The sequence below is a fragment of the Nomascus leucogenys genome, chromosome 14 (assembly GCF_006542625.1).
Source record: "Nomascus leucogenys isolate Asia chromosome 14, Asia_NLE_v1, whole genome shotgun sequence".
Taxonomy (NCBI): Eukaryota; Metazoa; Chordata; class Mammalia; order Primates; family Hylobatidae; genus Nomascus; species Nomascus leucogenys.
This window is the reverse complement of record NC_044394.1, coordinates 91587745-91606965: the sequence shown is the minus strand read 5'-3', so window position 1 is coordinate 91606965 and position 19221 is coordinate 91587745. Positions and strand designations below refer to the sequence as shown.

The 19221-nt window shown below is 56.3% G+C and overlaps 1 protein-coding gene across 12 annotated transcripts in view; it reads left to right on the top strand.

The window, feature by feature from the left end:
* Window positions 1-19221, top strand: part of SEPTIN9 (septin 9) — a 218731-nt gene that overhangs the window by 185600 nt on the left and 13910 nt on the right. For all 12 annotated transcript variants that reach the window (XM_030827377.1, XM_030827379.1, XM_030827383.1 and 9 more), the window contains one exon: window positions 15443-15634. In XM_030827377.1, coding sequence (XP_030683237.1) covers window positions 15443-15634 — 192 coding nt within the window. The remainder of the gene's footprint in view (window positions 1-15442; window positions 15635-19221) is intronic.

The following is a 19221-nucleotide window of genomic DNA, read 5'->3' as shown; positions in this document are numbered from 1 at the left end:
TCCCGAATCACTCTTCCGTTGGGGCCGGCCGTGTCACGTCAGGCTTTTCATGCAGGACGGCAGATGGATAGATGCTGGGAGAAAGTCATCCTTGGGCCGCGAGACGTCTGACCTTCTGCTGGTGTCTCAGAAGATGCTAGCTCTCCGTGGCATGTCTTCCACGCGGTGCTTGGTGAGCAGTGGCCTCTAAGGGGCCCCCCTGCCTCAGCATGGGGAGTGGCCTGGCCAAGGTCTCAGTGTCTGGTTGGAGCCAGGCATAGGCTCAGGTGTTCTGGCTGGAGGCCTCCTGCCCACGGGCTCTGCCTGTCTTGTGTCCCTGGTCCTTACTGTGTCTTCTGTGTTCCTGGGAGAGACCCCAGGGGCCCTGAGCCCAGCACTGGGGTTGGGAAGTGGGCGGGGAAGGGGGTGGGGATTAGGGTCCCTGGCTGCAGAACAGCCAGGCCCCAAGTCTCTGCCCCACTCCCCTCCCCACCAGGCGCCTCATCCCACACTGACCATTTCCCGAACAAAGTTTCCTGAGCCGGCCTCCCACCCTGGCTGTCCCAGGAAGCCCATCCATCCTTCCGCCTTAATGCTTTGTGGCTCCAGAAGGACGGTGGAAGCCGGAAATCATGAGTCTCTCATTCACAGGGGGGCCACACACCAAAGCCACGGGGACGCCGTGGGAAAGGACTCTGGCCAGCGCGGCCGGCACAGAGGGAGCAGTGTTACTGGGGTAGACGGGAGCCGTGGCTGCGCCCATGCTGGTCTGGGGGAGAGGAGGAGCCGGACGAAAGGGCAGCAGGCTGGCCATCCATTCACTCATTCACAGCGTCTTACTGGGTGCTTTGGACATGTAAGGTGTTGTGGGCAGTGAATACGACAGACCCCAGACAGCAGTCAGAGGGCCACGTGTGTAAGGCCACGTGCTGGGCCACGTGTGTAAGAACTGAGGGACCCAGTGTTAGATGAGCTATCCCGGGAAAACAGGCAGGAGTTGTAGGAGCAGCATGGGGAAAGGATGGTCCTGGCAGAGAGGACCTCTGTGGGTCGCCTCATTGGAAGAGCTGAAAGGCAGCCAGGGAGGCTGTGTGTGGATGGAAGCTGAAGAGTAGGTTAGGGCGTGTGTTTTGTTAACAAAGACTTCAAGCATTTACTGATCAGAGGCCGGGCGCGGTGGCTCACGCTTGTAATCCCAGCACTTTGGGAGGCCGAGGCGGGCGGATCACGAGGTCAGGAGATCGAGACCACGGTGAAACCCCGTCTCTACTAAATATACAAAAAAATTAGCCGGGCGTGGTGGCGGGCGCCTGTAGTCCCAGCTACTCGGAGAGGCTGAGGCAGGAGAATGGTGTGAACCCGGGAGGCGGAGCTTGCAGTGAGCCGAGATCGCGCCACTGCACTCCAGCCTGGGCGATGGAGCGAGACTCCGTCTCAAAAAAAAAAAAAAAAGCATTTACTGACCAGGCACAACACTATGTGCTTCATAAATATCTCATCTGATCCCCAGCATTCTTATGAGACAGATATTATCTCATTTCACATGTAAGAACATTGAGGCGCAGACTGGTTAAGTTACTTGCTCAGGGTCACACAGCACGTCGGTGGTAGGACAGGATTCTGGAGCCACAGGAATCTGGTTTGTCCCAGGTGCAATGGAAACCAGTCACAGCTTCATGGAGGGAAATGATCAGATGAATAAGTTTTACACAGGCCCCCTGGTGCTTTGAGGAGGAGGGATTGGGACAGGGGCAGCTAATGGTGGTGGCTTAGATTGCAGGTGGCTGTGAGATGTGTTGGGTTAACATTGATGGGAGTTTGGGATGGATGAGTGGATTTGGAGTAATGGAAATGGAGGGCCCAGGCCCGGCCCCTGGAGATCTAGCTGCAATGGCTGTTGGCTGGAGAGGCCGTTCACTTAGATGGGGGATGGGGTGGGAGGCAGGTGGGATGGGAGCTTCAGAGTTCAGCCTGGGCACGGTCATTGGGTTCAAGATGCCTTCAGATGTCGGGGCTTGACAGTGGCAGTGGCTGCGGATACCCAGGACCCAGCAGAGGGCCTGGCACAGTGGGGCCCAGGGACACATTTGTGAGTCAGGCTGGCAGTCGAGTGTGAACCTGGACAAAGAAGGTGGCATTGTTGGCATTGAATGCTCAGGGGCTGGGTGAAGTCAGCTAGGGAGAGGGGCCCTCAAGGCACCAGGACTGACTCCGTGGGTGAGGGCAGAGGAGGAGCCAGCAGAGGCTGAGAGAATAGCCAGAGACAAGAGGAAGGTCAGCAGAGCCACGCACAGAAGCCTGGAGAAGATTTGGGGAAAGGAAGGGCTGGGTGCTCGTCATTCCCTGCAGCTGGGAGGCAAGGGTGACCCCTGTGTGTTTCATTCTTCAGAGGATTGGTGGCTCCGTCTGGTCAGAACCCCAAGTCCAGAGGTGCATCTGAGCTTCATGCCATGGTGCAGGCAGCAGGAGCCATGGAGCAGGCCTGCGGGGTCACAGCCCGCCTGCCGCTTCCTGGTGTCTCTATCCTGAGCTCAGGGGTTGCTTGGATGCCCTGTGCAGCACCCCCCCAGGCAGGGTTCCAGAGAGGATGAAAGTGGCTATCTCGAGGTGTGACCAGGTAGCAGTCCACACACACTGCTTTTTCCTGGGGAGAGTCTGGGATGAAAGGGTATGTGTGTGTTTCTGAGACTCCTTGGATAGGCTACATCTACCTATCCACCCATCTTTCCACCCACCTGTCTTTCCACGCATCCACCCATCCACTCACCCACCCATCCATTCATCCACTCACCCACCCATCCATTCATCCACCCATCAACCCATCTATCTATCCACTCATCCACCCATCCACTCATCCACCTATCTACTCATTTACTCATCCACCCATCCACTCATTCACCCATCCATCCATCCACTCATCCACCTGCCCATCCACTTACCCACCCATCCACTCATCCACCCATCCACCCATCCACTCATGTACCCATCCACCCATCTACCCATCTATCTATCCACTCATCCACCCATCTACCAATCTATCTATCCACTCATCCACCCATCCATTCATCCAACTATCCACTCATTCACTCATCCACCCATCCACTCATTCACCCATCTATCCATCCACTCGTCCATCCATCCATCATCCACCCATCTACTCATCCACCCATCCACTCATCCACCTCATCCACTCACCATCCACTCATCCACCCATCCACTCATTCACCCATCTATCCATCCACTCATCCACCTGCCCATCCACTTACCCACCCATCCACTCATCCACCCATCCACTCATGTACCCATCCACCCATCTACCCATCTATCTATCCACTCATCCACCCATCTACCAATCTATCTATCCACTCATCCACCCATCCATTCATCCAACTATCCACTCATTCACTCATCCACCCATCCACACATTCACCCATCTATCCATCCACTCGTCCATCCATCCACTCATCCACCCATCATCCACCCATCCACTCATTCACCCATCTATCCATCCACTCATCCACCCATCCACTCATTCACCCATCTATCCATCTACTCATCCACCCACCCACTCATTCACCCATCTATCCATCCACTCAACCATCCACTCATCCACCCATCCACTCATCATCCATCCACTCACTCGTCCATCCACCCATGAATCCATCCACTCATCCACCCACCCATCTACTCTTCCACCCATCCACTCATCTGTCCATCCACTCATCTGTCCATCCACTCATCCACCTGTCCACTCACCCACCCATTCACTCATCCACCCATCCATTCACCCATCCATCTACCCATCCTCTCATCTACCCATCTACTCATCCACCCGTCCACTCATCTATCCATCCACTCATCCATCCATCCACTTATCCACCCAAACGCTCGTCTACTCATCCACTCATCCATCCATCCACTCATCCACCAGTTCACTCATCCACCCATTTACTCATCCACCCATCCATCCAGTCATTCATCCATTTGCTCATTCATCCGCCCACCCATCCATTCACCTGCCTGTTCATCCACCTACCCATCCATTCATCCATCTGTCCATCCATCCACCCACCCACTCACCCATTCACACACCCATACACCCATCCATTTATCCAACCATCCATCCCCATCCTTACTTCAGAAAGCATGTGAAGTTGCTGGGGTGTGCACTTGGAAAATGCGTCATAAGCTTTCATAAGGCCTCTCTTTGGCTTCCTCACTTCTTTGATTGGTCTTTCTTTCGGACATGCAGGATTCTGAGCAGCTCTTCTGGGAGGTGGGTGCAGTCCAGGTAGGCTGCCTGCAAAGCCAGGACCAAGGGAGCCACATCCAAGGCACTGTGGGTTCCCAAGGCGGTGGCCCTGTGGGCCCACTGCTTCCAGGCCTCCTCAACTCCCAGGCTCCTGAGCAGGAGGACTCCTGGGGCAGGGCCTGGAGATGGGAAGAGAAAACAACTCCAGTCTCTCAACTCTTGTCAGCCCAGGCGGGTGCTGCATGGATTGGGGGCACCTGGAGCAGTTGGCCCCTTCACCCCTTTCCCCCACCTTCCCGGCCCCTCTGGCTATAATCAGACAGTTGTGTGCGATGTCTTTCTCCCTCCTGAAGGAGTCATTTAGTCAGGCTCCTACTCATGGCCCAGGAATGTGCCCCTCCCTGCCTGTCCCCCAGCCCCAAGCAGGCCCTGCCTCTAGCCCCCTGCTCTCTCTGAAGGGCCTGGGCAGGGGCAGCCTCTGCAGCATCCCCAGGGCCCGAGCTGATCTGCACAGCAGAAGGGAATTGGGGGAAAGCTTTTTTTCTACCCAGTTCCTGGCAGGGGGCCACCGTGCTGCACTCCAGAGACCCTTGTCTACGTTTTGTTATTTCAGATGATTTCATAAGTTGGGGGAGGTGGAGCCCCAGCCACCCGCCCCCGCCGGCCCCTGTTGTTGCCTCACTGCCGAGCTCTGCTGTGTATCTGCTGACAGGCCTGCTGATAGCAGAAGGGGCTGGAGAGAGGGGCTGGAGGCTTTGGGCCCTGGCCTCCCCAACCCCTAGCTCAGGGGACATCCCTGATAAGAGGAAATTCCAGCCTGTGACAGATGGCCAGTGTCCACCCACCCACGGGGGAACTTTTGTTTCTCTTTTTAAGTTTGCAGATTTGCCAAGAACTAAAGGAATCTCTGTGGTTGGGTGGCCACTGTGGACATGGCCGGAGGGCTGGCACGGGCTGGATCTTGGGGTTGCTTTGGGGTAGGGGCCGCTCCTGCTGGAAGGTTCCCTTGGGGTGAGGGAGGCATCAGGGCCATTCCCTGACCCTCCCTCTGCAGTGGATCCACTTCAGGGGCTGGGGCAGGGCAAGGGGGCAGCGGAAAACAGAATGTAAACTAGCCCCTCCCCACACACCGCACCAGCAGTCAGAGGATTCATCCTTGGCCTGCCCTCCCTGCAGCCTAAGCTCTGAGAGTGGCTCTTTAGGAAGTGAATGGCGACGGTTTGCAGGTTGGAGTTTGCTCTGGCCCAAGATTGATGTCTCAATAGGCCGCGGAGCCTGGGCGAAAAAACTGGGGCTAGGGAGGTGGCGGGTTGCAAATGAAAGAACAGAGGAGGGCCTCTTCCTGAAAGGGGCGGGTGGTGTGGGGAGCCCTTGGACCTTTTCCAAATTTGACTTTACCGACTGGGGGCAATTGAAACCGTGCTGGCACAAAGGCAAAACTGCTTGAGATTCCTTCCTCCACAATAGAGGAGAGGTTTGCTTGAAAGGGTTTGGCGAGAGAAAAGCTGGAGGAACCTTGGCCGGCAGTAAAAGTGGGGACCCCCGCCCCCTGCCTTGGGGGCACCTCGGGCCCCTGAATGAATGAAAGAGGCGGCTGGATGGAGACAGATTCACACCACCTGTCCCTTCCAGGTCCTGCAAAGGAGCACACAGGGTTCTTGTTGGCCCTTCCACCTTGTCAGTCCCCAAGGAGACAACACCGAGAGGGGAAGCGTAAAGCTGCAGTTTTGTTGAAGCCCCATCGTGGAAACCGGAAAGAGCTCCAGCTCGGAGAAAAATGCAGCTCTTTGCCTTTGCAAATCCGTGTCTTTCTCTGGGAGGCCAGAGCCATTGTGCTCAATTTCTAAGCAGGGTTTCAGAGTTTCTCAGGAGGGGAAGGCAGAGTCTCAGATTTCCGGCATCCCAGGTCCTAACCAGGCTTTGAGGAGACGCTTGCTGCCCCGTACAAAGTGTGAGGTGTAATTTGATTTGGAGTTAGTTCACAAATTAGATGAGCTGTGTGCATTTTAAAAATTCAGTCCTTGATCCCCCACCCCACGCTTTTGCACAATTTGGTCATTTATATTCAGTGTTTCCATCTTTAGAAGAGAACAGGAAGTCCCCAGTGACATTTATGGAGTGTTTGTGGTAGCTTGGGTAGGTTAATAGGAACACAACGCAGTGAAAAGCAGAGTTGAGATGGGAAAAGATCCTGTTTTCAGAGCCCCCCGGGGATGACATTCCTCATGGTCTCTGTCCACCCCCTCTGGAGTCCACTGTCCGCGAACAGCAACTTGTTCTCACGTGGGGGCTCTTCCTGCCGGAGCTCAGGGATGGAGACCAGCTGGCCTCAGTCCTCTCCTCTTACCTCTTTGTTTCTCAGACTAATCTTCCACCTTGAATAATTTTTTTTAACCTGCCCTCCCTCTTCTCTAGCTGTAGAACCCAGAACTTCGTGGTGTGGTCAAAAGTTTAGAGAGTGCTGAAGGTAATGCTGAGATAACCCTTTTAAATTCTGTGAGTTCTCATCACACCAAGTTTGTTTGTTTTTTATTTTATTTCATTTTGTAGGGTTGGGGTCTCACTACGTTGCCCAGGCTGGTCTTGAACTCCTGGGCTCAAACGATCCTCCTGCCTCGGCCTCCCAGAGTGCCAAGTTATTTTTTTAATTGGAATCTGCTGGCCTAGGGATTCATTGATGAACCCTTCAAAATGTGTGTGTGTCTGTCTGTCTGTCTTCAATGTATACTTTTCTAGGGAGAGTCTTTACTTTTCACCAGAGGTTTGTGGCACACACATGTCCTGTAGTACTGTATCAGATTGTGAATTCCTTACATGTTAAAAGACTGCTTCAGATCTGTCCGGAAGTCTTGGCTAATAAACATTTAAATAAATGAACTTCAAATCCCCATGAGATACCGCTGTTTTCATTCTGACTGCTCTCAAGCCTGTAGTGTGATCTTTTTGTTACTGTGAAGTAGACACTCAATAAATACTTGTCAAATGAATCAATATTGTGATCCTGGTCCACTAGGACCCCGGGATCATCCTCTACCATTATTGTCTATAGTTTCTTTACCGTCTTATTCCAGAGCAGTTCTTTCTCTGAGGTCTGCCCACCTCTGCACATGTGTCTAGTTTCCAGCCCTGTGGCCTTACCATTCTCTTTCCTTTACCTGCATTTCCTGAACTATTAATAGTTAACAATAGCTTCTCCCTCCACCCACTCTCTCATACCTGAAGTGAGAAATCATCATTGAGGCCTCTGTGGATTTTGTCAGCCCAACCTGGGGCGGCCTCCTGGAGGTGGAGTTTTCAGATGAGGGATGGACATTTTGGTGTCTGCCGGGTAGATCCACCCGGGAGCTTTGGCAGGGGCCCCAGGGCAGCTCTGCCTCTTCATTTTGGCTGTGGGACCCCTGGTGCACTAGGGCTTCTCAAGTAAGCATCTGTGTCCTGGGAGAGCCATAGGCAGGCCTGAGAAGGGCCCCTGGAATCTAGGACCCCCAGCCCAGCCCAGTAGCTGGTACCATCTCCTTTCTGGCAAGGGAAGTTATGGAAACTAAGATGCTAATGTGCTTTGATGGGCCTGGGGTGGCTCTAAGCCCTGGGAAGAGCCCTGGCAACTTTCCCTGGCTGGCGGGTGGAAGCTTCTTCTGGCAGTTCAGGGCTCTGCCTCCAACTCCCTGGGGGAGAGCAACTGAGGGAGGAGCTGGAGGCCAAGGCCTCAGTGCCGAGCTGTCTGCACCGCAGCTGGCACCTTCTGGGTCCTGGCTGCAGGAACCCCACACTTCTCCAGCCTTTCCCTGGTGCCCAAAGACCTGGCCTGGGGAGGGGGTCAGCAGCCTGGCGCTCACCTACCTGGCTTCAAATCCTGCCTCTACTGCTTACTCGCTTTGCGACCCTCATAACTGACAAAAGTCCTCTTGGCCTCGGTTTCCTTATCTGTGAAATGGGACAATAACACTGGCTACCTTATAGGATTGTGTGATGATCTATCAGTTATAATAGCTCCTGAGCAGCATTTAGAGTAACACCTGGGGCTGGGTGCAGTGGCGTATGTCCATAATCCCAGCACTTATAATCCTCCTAAGGTGGGAGGATGGCTTGAGGCAAGGAGTTCGAAACCAGCCTGACCAACATTAGTGAGACCCACTCTCTAAAAAAAAAATTAGAGTAACGCCTGGCACAGAGAGCCCCCAGTAAACCTCAGCTGCTCCGATGAGCTTTGTTTCTTCGTTTGTTCATTCATTCACCAGACTTTTTGCCGGGACTTGCCGTGAGCCCTACGCTGCTCTGAAGAAAGCCGGGCCGGGGTGAGCGTGATGGATGAGGTGTCTGGCTTCACAAACCCTACGTTGGGGGGGTTGCGGTGAGAGGAAACTGCACACATCATTATTCAGTTACCATCGTGGGGAGACTGCCTGGACGCAGAGGGCAGGCTCTGTGTGGGAGTGGGGAGGGCAAGCCCTGGTTGCGAGGCAGGGCTTCCCCAGGATTCAGCAGGGATCTGAAGGACTTTGCAGGCACTCAGGGAGATAGGAGAGGAGGAGGGAGCAGCCCTGGCTGGACACTGTCCTCCTAGCATTGCCTGCATCAGGGACTCACTCACCTTTAAGAAGCCCCTTTGTGGGGGACAGGGAGCATCTGTTAGTTTATAGGACCTGAAGTGCCTCCCTGGGCTCAAGGTTCTGGGAAGGCCTGCAGGTGGCAGTAGGGCTGCTGCAGGGGGTGGCCCCAGGGTCTGGATTCAGGGGAGCCTGCAGAGGGAGGGCAGCTGGAGGCTGCTCCTGTGTGCATTGTTATGAGGCAAAGTAAGGAGCCTGCTGGGCCCACACTGGGCCGGGGTGGACGGAGGCAAGGAAGTCTTCGCCAGGGCAAGGGCACCAGCTGCAGATGCCGGCAGCTTTCTCCTGGACACGGGCCTGGAAGGCTGACAGGGTGTGGTGAGTGCCACTGGCTCCCCTGCCGTGGCCCGGTCAGTGGCTTCACAGGCCTCCGTGGGCAGGAGGAGGATGACCTTGCATTGTGCTTGGCCACCATTGGCAGTGACGGACAAGGTGTGTGGGGATGTGGCCATTTCAGTCCGTGCTCTGAGAGCCAGGTGTGGGTTGGGTTTGGGGAAGACAGGGGAATGGCATTGACTTCACCGTGAGCGCTTTGTCCTGGGGTGCAGGCCCGGCTGTCACATGGGTACCATGTGGCTGTCCCCTGGAGCTGGGAATGGCATTGGGCGGTGGCTCAGGATCCCTTGCCCCAGCGGCACCATCTCTGCATTTGGCCAGCAAGGCTGATGGGACTTGTGTGGACATTTCTGGGATGTAGACCAGGCAGCATGACACACAGGGAGGGGTGGGCAGAGAAGGGCGGCCCCTGGGTCTTGGTTTCCAAGTCAGGCTTTGCAAGCCTGCTGTGTCAGGCCCTCTCCCTTGGCACCAGGCCAGGTGGGCCAGGGTCAGCCCCGGGGCTGTGATGAATGTGAGTGTCCCTAAAGTGTGTCACATCCAATAGCTGCCTCCTCTCTGGGCACTGTCTGCCAGCCAGATATCCTACAGCCCCTGTCCCAGCCACAGACAGCAATCTTATTCCTGCATCCTTGACGGGCCCTGGGGTGGGGGTAAGAATTTGTCACTAAGCGCAGATGTTCCCAGAGGGTGCTGGCTCAGGGCTGCATGGATTACAGCCCTTTCATCCCTGCCTTAGACCCACCTGCAACTCTGGAGAAAAGATGGCCCAGTGGACGCCTGCAGGGAGGAGGGAGCCGGTCCCCAAGATGGGCAGAGTTGGGGGCAGTCCCCATCACAGGACCGGTGACCCACTGCCACCAGCGCCAGTGAATGGCAGAGGGGCCCTGGCATAAGGCCTGGGTTCAGAATGGGAACCTGCAGAGAAACTGTCAAGGTCTCCCGCCACCTGACACCTCCGGCTGGCTGCCACCCTAGAAGCACCCTCGCTGCGAGAAGATGGGGGGCTTGTCTGGGGCACGGTCTGGCGACACCAACTTGAGAACCTCAGGCCTAAGTGTTGGCGTCTGGGCCTCAGCTGTCCTCTGAGCTGTAAAGCTGGCTCCTGGGCACTTGTGGAAAACACTGGACTCTTTATTGTATTTTACTTCACGTTCTGGGATACATGTGCAGAACGTGCAGGTTTGTTACTTAGGAATATATGGGCCATGGTGGTTTGCTGCACCCATTGGACTCTTCAATCCAGCTCCACTAGAAATCACTGCCTTCTTTCCCTCCTTCCCTCCCTTTTTTCCTTCCTTCCCTGGTTCCTTCCCCCTCCCTCCCTCCCTTCTTTCCCTTCCTCTCTTGTCCTCATGGGGATATAATTTCCATATTACACCATCCGCCGATTCAGAAAGCACAGTCGAGTGGCATTTTTTCACAACCTTCTATAAGCATCACCTCTAATTCCAGAACGTTTTCCTCACCCCAAAAGGAAACACCATCCTCGGTACACAGTCACTCCCCGTCCCCCAGCCCCTGGAAATCACCAGTCTGCACTTTGTCCCTATAGATGTACTTATTCTGAACATATAACTAGAACCATAAAAGATGTGACCTCTTGTGCTTGGTTTCTTGCAGTTGGAATGTTTTCGGAGTTCATCTGTGTTGGCGCATGCTCGTGCCTTTTTATGGCTGAGTAATAGTCCACTGTGTGGACTCACCACGTTGGGTTTCTCCACGCATCTGTTGGCGGATGTGTTAGTTATTTCTGGAGCGGGTGTGTTGCGCTACTCACGGGCTGCGCTAGGAGTTGGGGATATCACTGAGCAAGCCACAGCCTCGGGCACCCAGGAGCTCGCAGAGCAGGAGCTGGGAGGGAGGTCAGGAGGTGCATGGCCTGTTTGTCAGGGTGGAGAGACTTGCAAAAGGTCACTTGGAGCCAGAACCAGAGCCCCAGGCCCCTGACTCCCAGCTGCGGAGCCGGGAGGGAAGCTCTGCATTTTGCTTTGACTGTGGGGTGACCTGTCAGTTACTGTCCAAATCAGAACCTTTCTGAGAGTTGACGTGGGTACTGCTGATAATTAGTCTGGATACCTGAAAGAATGGAAAGCAGGGACCCAGATAGATCCTTGCACATCTGTGTTCGTAGCAGAGCGAGGCCTGGAGGTGCGATGGGGATCCCAACGGGGCAGCTGCCGTCTTGCTGGAGCCCACGGTCTTTGGGGTGGACACAGGTGTTAACCGCATATCACAAGCAGGAATGTGAAATTTCAGGGTTGCCAAATTCAGTGAAGGTCTTGTGCTGGCCTGGCCACTTACAGTGGCACTTCAGGAAAAAAATCACTCTGTGGACCTCAGTTTCCCCATTAGTAAAGAGTAGGTTGGACTGGAATTCTGTACCATCCCGTGTAGTTGCCATTTATGAAACGTGGTTATTTAAATTTAAATAAAAATAAATAAAAAGTCTGTTCCTCAGTTGGACTAGCTCAGTGTCAAGTGCTCAGAAGTCACTTGTGAACACAGTGGCACTTCCTCAAAAAATGAAAACTAGAACCACTGTACCATCCCATAATTCCACTTCTGGGTATGGTTTCAGAAGAATGCACAGCATCTTAAAGAGCTAGAGATATTTGTACACCCACATTCATAGCGGCTCTGTTCACAGTAGCCAGCTGGTAGAAATAACCCGAGTGCCCGTGGTCAAATGAATGGAGAAATCAAAGGTGGGACAGTCCGGGCGTGGTGGCTCATGCCTGTAATCCTAGCACTTTGGGAGGCCGAGGCAGGTGGATCATCTGAGGTCACAAGTTCGAGACCAGCCTGACCAACATGGAGAAACCCCGTCTCTACTAAAAATACAAAATTAGCTGGGCGTGGTGGCGGGTGCCTGTAATCCCAGCTACTCGAGAGGCTGAGGCAGGAGAATTGCTTGAACCTGGAGAGGCAGAGGTTTCGGTGAGCCGAGATCGCGCCATTGCACTCCAGCCTGGGCAACGAGAGCAAAACTCCGTCTCAAAAAAAAAAAAAAGGAGTGGAACATACAAGGAATTTGACTCAGCCAGAAAGAGGAAGTTAGGATACCTGCGGCAACAGCATGGGTGAACCTTTAGGGTATTACACTAAGTGAAATAATTTGGTCACAAAAGGACAATCCTGTAGGATTCCACTGATACCAGGTCCCTAGAATAGTCATATTCAGAGAAACAGCAGAATGGAGGTTGCCAGAGGCTTGGGGGATGGGGCTGGGGAGTTGTTTCATGAGGACAGTTTGTTTTACAAGATGAAAACATTCTGGAGATTTGTTGTACAACAACGTGAATGTACTTGACACCACTGGACTACACACTTCAAAATAGTGACCGTGGTAAATGTTATGACAGTTAAAAGGAAAAGTCACGCGGCCAGTGGCTACCAGGCCTAGCGGCGCAGGCCTCGGACAGTGTTGTGGTCACAGACAATGGAGTGGGTGATCTTTACCATTGTTTCCAGCTGCCTGAGCACCTGATGTCCTGGGGCCAGGATGAAAGTGTCTCTGGGTATGGGGGTCTCTGCTTTTCCCACTTGGGGATCCTGAAGGCAGACCCCAGAGCTCACCTAGCCACGTAGGAGAGCGAGGTGAGCTCCTGCATTGCTCTCTCCGTGCCTGCCTGCGGGCCAGCCGGGGCCTGCAAGGCCATCTCTCGAGGGAGGGGTTGCAGGAATGGCCCTCACCTGTGCAGAAGGCCAGCCACTGCCCTACGTCAATGGCAAAGATGGGGCTCGGCTGTGTTGCATTATTATTTCTCAAGCAGGGCCCCTGGTGGGCAGGATGTTTGGTTTGATTTGAGTTTCTGCAGTGAGTGCTGGTGCCTGTGGAGGGGCCCAGCTGCAGCCGAGGCCAGCCCCTCCCTCGCTCTGGGCTCCAGGGGCGTTGGGGGTGAGAAAGGAGAGTTCAGGGGGCAGTGCCTCCCCCCAGGTCCTGCTGGGGAGGGTTGAGGGATGCTGGGGGGAGGTGGGGGCGGGTAGGGGCTGGTCCCAGTCCCGGGCAAAATGGCGCTCAGACCCACAGGCAGATGGAAGCAATTTTCGGTCACGTGGGTCGGGGCTGAACTGCTGCCCCGCAAGGCAAGGCCCCATGTCTGGCTCCAGGAAGCGGCCCCAAAGCCACACGGTCCATGGCCAGATGCAGTGCTGCGTCTTTGTTTATTTAAAGGTTCTAGAAGCCCAGGGGAGAGTATTTCCGAAGGGGGAGCAGGAGCAGGAGCAAAGCCCTGAAGGCTTCCAGGCTGCGTGGCCTGGGTGGGGGCCACGTGGGGCACAGAGAGAGGAGCCCTGGTCTCCAGGTCCACCTGTAGGTATTGCTGTCAGCAATGGAGACGTGTATACCCCCCTTGGCATTTCCCAACAAGGAATTATATTGTTCCTTTGTTCCCCCAATTCCATAAGGTAAGAATTCCTGTGCCCTGTGGAAGCTGAGAAGACGGGGAGGTGCCTGTGAGGATAAACCAGCCCCCAGTTTCTGGCTTCCAGAGTCTTTTCCTCTCTCACCACTGATGCCTCAGGCCTGGGAAGCCTCCCTGCGACACGCTCTGACCGCTCCAGTGAAACAGGCCGAGAGGGATGGCTTGAGCCGACTGGGGCGTGGGATGCAGCCGGGGGGCTCAGTGGGCATTTCCTGAGTTCGGTTCTTGCCCAGCAAGTGGCAGGGCACTTGAACTGAAGTCTCCCCCGGCCCCTCCTGGCCTGGAAGTCTGCCTCCCGCTCTCTGGGCAGAGTGAGGAGTGGGCATGGGCCAGGAGGGCTGCCTCCTGCTGGGAGGGCTGCTCACCTGCCTGTCACGGGGGATGTGCCCCCTGCAGCCTGGCAGGGCCCTGTGCTGTGGCCCTGGCTCCCGCGCCGGCTCCACTCCCCTGTGGCTGCCCCTGCTGGGTGCCCACCCGTCCCAGGGAAAAGCCACTCCCCTCCCCCAGGACCGGCGGGAGGGGCCCTGCCTGGGAGCGTGCTGTGTGGTCCCTGTCTTAGCTCAGGATGTCTGAGGCCAGATCCTGCCAGGGAGGCAGCATGGGGCAAAAGTCTCCCCGCGGGCAGAGCAGGGCCTGGATGGACCCAAGCAGGGAGGGGGGCCCAGAACAGCAGCCACCCAGCCTGCTTGGGAGCCGAGGGCCACCAAGGGCAGCTCCAGCCTGTGGGGACTAGCAGAGGCACTGCCTCTGTGACCAGCGAGTTGTCTGCACGCCCATGCGTGGGTGTGAGTGTGGCGAGTCTGGGGTGTGCTGGGACCTGGCCCGTGTGCCAGCCAGCCCTGATGGGAACCGGCCCCATCCTGGGTACCCCTGGAACCCCACTGCGTGGAAGCACCTGGGTCCTCAGCAGGCGTCTTCTGGGCGTCCGCCCCCAGCCCCAGGCCTCTGACCCATGTGTGGTGTCTTAACAGCAGCCAGGAGCACGGCCATCGAAGGGACCTACAGCCAGAAGAGGCTTGAGTGATTTCGGGAAGTTCAGCCAGCCCCACGTGCCCCACATACCCGAGAGTAAAACTTGGTCCTGGCCTGTGGGTGTGCAGCCCGTGGGTGCTGACAAGACGGCCGCCTGGGTCAGTCCAGGGGGAGGCAGATGTAGTGCGGGTGCCCCCTCCCCTCCATGCACCCAGGGGCAGCTCTGCATCCAGGCACCCGCCCTGCACCCAGCATTTTTCCTTCTCCCAGGACTGCTGCTTTTTGTATGGGATTGAACACACAACTCCATGGGGACTGACGCTGGTTCTATCCCCCTTTCTTACGAGACCGTCCCTCCTGTGTCTTGGCTCCTGGGTTGGCCTCTAAGGCTTTTGAGTGGCAGCAGGCAGTGCAGCTAATCTGAGTGGGGGTGAAGGAGAGGGCCAGGTCCACCTGGGTGGCCTGAGGCAGTGTGGAGGCAGGGAGAGGAGAGCGCCCTCCACCCTTGTCTGAGCAGCCCTCCAGGGTACAGAGACAGGAGTTCAGGGTCAGCCCTGCCTTGGAGCGGAGGGGGCCCCCAGGTTGGCACAGCTCCTAGAAGAGCAGATGAAAAAGCCTGGCCTTGGGAGTCTGGGGAGGGAGCTTTGCTGGGGAGGCAGCGTGGCTGCAGGATGGCAGCTTTTTAGAGGACACCACTGCCGGGGCATCCACCCAGGGGAATTCTCAGGGGTCACCTGGGCAAGTCGCTTAGCCTTTCTGAGCCTCAGTGCCTCAGTTTCCCCATCCAAGGATGGGTGTGACATCCACCTGGCAGGTGCCTGTGTATGAGCCTCTGTCTCACTCTAACTCCTCTGCTGTTCCTTCCCCAGCCACTGAGGCGGCTCCCAGCTGCGTTGGCGACATGGCCGACACCCCCAGAGATGCCGGGCTCAAGCAGGCGCCTGCGCCACGGAATGAGAAGGCCCCGGTGGACTTTGGCTACGTGGGGATCGACTCCATCCTGGAGCAGATGCGCCGGAAGGCCATGAAGCAGGGCTTCGAGTTCAACATCATGGTGGTCGGTGAGTCCTCACCCTGCCTGCCACTCAACCCTTGCCCATGCCGGAAACCAGCCTCAGCCCCCAGGGCGGGTCCACAAGCCTTCGGGCTTGGTCTTCCCTTCTGTAAAATGGGGCAGCAACCCCGACCTCAAGGACGGATTGCATTGCCAGTGACATTGCGTGTGCATGCATGCGCCTGGGAGGAGCCCACAGCCTCCAGCAGCTCCTCAGAGGGGCCCGTCCTGCACATCCAGGGCCCCTGGGATGACTTTGGGGAGCCCAGGCCGGCCTGGAGCAGGTCCTGATGAGTGGTCGCTGCCTCTGAGCAATGACATCAGCTTGTGCAGAGAGTTTCTGTGGCAGCTGTCCCCTCACTGTTGCTCCAGCCTGGCCCTCCAGGCTCCCCACTGCAGGCTGGCCAGAGGCTTCCCAGAAGCTCAGCTTCAGCGTCTGCCCTGGAATTGGGGCCTCATGGCTTCAGCACCCCCTGGTGGCCCCGGAGAACTGGAGGTCACCACGGGAGGTCGTCGATCAGTACAACCTGGGCAGGGTGAGGGGCCGGGCTGGAGTCCACAGTGGGCTGCCTCTTGTTTCCAAAGCCCCCCAGGTCCCATTCAAACCTCACAGTGACCCTGTGAAGGGGGCGTCCCATTTTCCAGGCAGAAACAAGGCGCAGGGAAGGTTCCTTAGCTCACAGGGCAGAGAACTGCAGCCGCCGTTTTGACCTTCCAGAACCGTGTTCTGCCCACTCCACCGGGTCCGGGGAGGGGTCTGGGGAAGTGCCCCCGCCAGCTCACACCCTAAACAAAGGTGAGCTTGCGGGGTTTCTGCAAGGTGTCTGGGCACCTTTCAGGCCGGGCCTGCTTCTCCGACCTCTGCCAGCTGTGCACGTCCTTCCTGCCCAGCTCTGTGAACGCAAACCCACACCTGCCAGCCTGACGCCTTTCTTTCCTCTTCTGCATTGATCTGGGCCCTGGCTCCCCTGGGGTCTTGGTGTCCTCTCTGCTTCCTGTGGCCTCATGGGACCCGACTGCTTGTGGCCCCGCTGTGCTCACAGCTGCCTGGAAGCTGGCAGCCTGCTTCAAGGGAGGGTGGAGGTGTGGGGGCCCCTCCTACAGCCCCCACCCTGTTCTGCCCATTGTGGGGGACATGCTTGTACCCTGAGGATTCAGGGCTGCCTCCCGGGAAGACGGCTGGAGAGAAAGAGAGGGGAGAGGCCCAAAGGCAGTGGCCAGGCTGGGACTCACCTCTGTGGGCTAGGGAGGGGCTGCCCTGCTCCCTAGCCGGGGACAGGGTGAGAAGGACCTGGGAACCTCTGGGTCCTGGCCGTGGCACAAGCCTTCTTCCAGAGCTTTGGCCCCAAGGAGAGGGAGAGACAGCCCAGCAGCCCTTGCTGCCTCCCTCGGCTGCCACTGTGACAGCCTTGCCCTCTGGGAATGGTGCCCAGGAGGCCACTTCACCTGTCTGGGCCTCTTTGCCCTTTCAACCCTGAGAAGAGCAGTGGTCCTGATTCCCCCCAAGGTCACTTGCTCCCGGGGATGCTAAGTGAGGAACAAGACGTGGGGCAGCTCTGCTCTTCTCCCTCCTCCCTCCTCCCTCCTCCCTCCCATGGCAGCCGTGCCCACCTGCAGAGGTGCAGTCAAGGTGGAGGGGCGCCTGTTTGGAGGTCCACAGACCCCGGGGAGAATCCTGGCTCAGTCCTAACTTAGCAGGGTGAGGCTTGTGTGTCTTCCCCTGGGCTCCTCCTCTGTGAGCCTTAGCTTCCTTGTCCATCAAATGGGATCATCCCATAAAGTGAGATCAAGCGAGCAGGCCCCGGGCAGGGTCCCCAACAGGTTGTGGTTGTTCGAGAAGTTGCAGCAGTGGTGATGGTGGTTGTGGTGATGAGGATGATGGGGGTGGTAATGACGGTGATGATGATGGTGGTGATGGGGTGATGGGTGATGGTGATTGTGATGATGGTGTGGTGATGGTGATAGTGGAGATGGTGGGGATGATGGTGGTGGTGGTGGTGATAGTGGTGGGATGGTGTGGTGATGTGGGTGATGGTGATTGTGGTGGTGGTGGTGATGTGGGTGATGGTGGTGTTGATGGGGTGATGATGATGGTGGTGATGGGGGTGATGGTGGTGTGATGGGGGTGATGATGGTGGTGATGGGGTGATGGTGGTGTTGATGGGGGTGATGATGATGGTGGTGGATGGGGTGATGATGGTGGTGGTTTGATGGGGGTGATGATGTTAGTGGTGATGGTGGTGATGGGGGTGATGATGGTGGTGATGGGGTGATGATGATGGTGGTGGGATGGTAGTGGTGATGGGGTGATGGTGGTGTGATGGGGGTGATGATGGTGGTGATGGGGGGGTGATGGGTGGGGGTGGTGATGGGGGGGGTGATGGTGGTGATGGGGTGATGGTGGTGTTGATGGGGGTGATGTGTGGTGGTGTGATGGGGGTGATGATGTGGTGATGGTGGTGATGGGGGTGATGATGGTGGTGGGATGGGGTGATGGTGGTGTGATGGGGGTGATGATGTTGGTGGTGGGGGTGATGATGGTGGGATGGGTGATTGTGGTGATGGGGTGATGATGGTGGTGATGGGGTGATGGTGGTTTGATGGGGATGATGGGGATGTTAGTGGTGTTGCTGGTGATGGTGATGGTGATGACGGTGGTGGTGGTGAGGGTGACGGAAGTGGTGATGACGGGAGTGATGGGATGATGGTAGTAGCAGTGATGGTATTGTGATAGTGGTGCTGATGGGGATGGTGGTGATGATAATAATGAAAGTAACAATAATAAAGGGATACACCTTACAGTATCCCAGTTGGCATCTCTTAGCTCTAAGGTGCCATGGCTGGAACACTGACATAACTCCTGACCTGAGCTAGGCCGGGACACAGACCTGGTGGACAGAGAGAGGTGGGCGAGGAGTGTCCGTCCTTGGGCTACTAAACAGTGCAGGCCGGGGATTCCCAGCACCAGCCTCTGTCCTCCCGGGAGCCCACACTTTTCCTAGAAAGGTGTTATCAAAGTCAGAACATCAGTGTAATTTAGGGTGTTTTTTGTGTTTCGGTTTTTTGAGACAGGGTCTCACTGTTGCCCAGGCTGGAGTGTAGTGGCATGATCTTGGCTCATGGCAGCCTTCACCTCCCGGGTTCAAGTGATTCTTGTGCCTCAGGCATGCGCCACCACACCTGGCTAATTTTTGTGTTTTTTGGTAGAGATGGTTTCACCATGTTGGCGAGGCTGGTCTCGAACTCCTGACCTCAAGCCATGCTCCTCGGCCTCCCAAAGTGCTGGGATTACAGGCATGAGCCATCTTGCCCCCGGCCAATTTTTGTTTTTTAAAGACAGGGTCACTGTCACTCTGGAGTGGCAATGGCCCTAGCTCACTGCAGCCTTGCACTCCTGGGCTCGAGCAATTCTCCCACTTCAGCCTCCTGTGTAGCTGGGACTATAGGCGCTCGCCACTACACCTAGCCAAATGTTTACGTTTTGATGTAGAGACAGGGTCTCGCTGTGTTGCCCAGGCTGGTCTTGAACTCCTGGGCTCAAGCAGTCCTCCTGCCTCGGCCTCCCAAAGTGCTGGGACTACAGGCGTGAGCCAC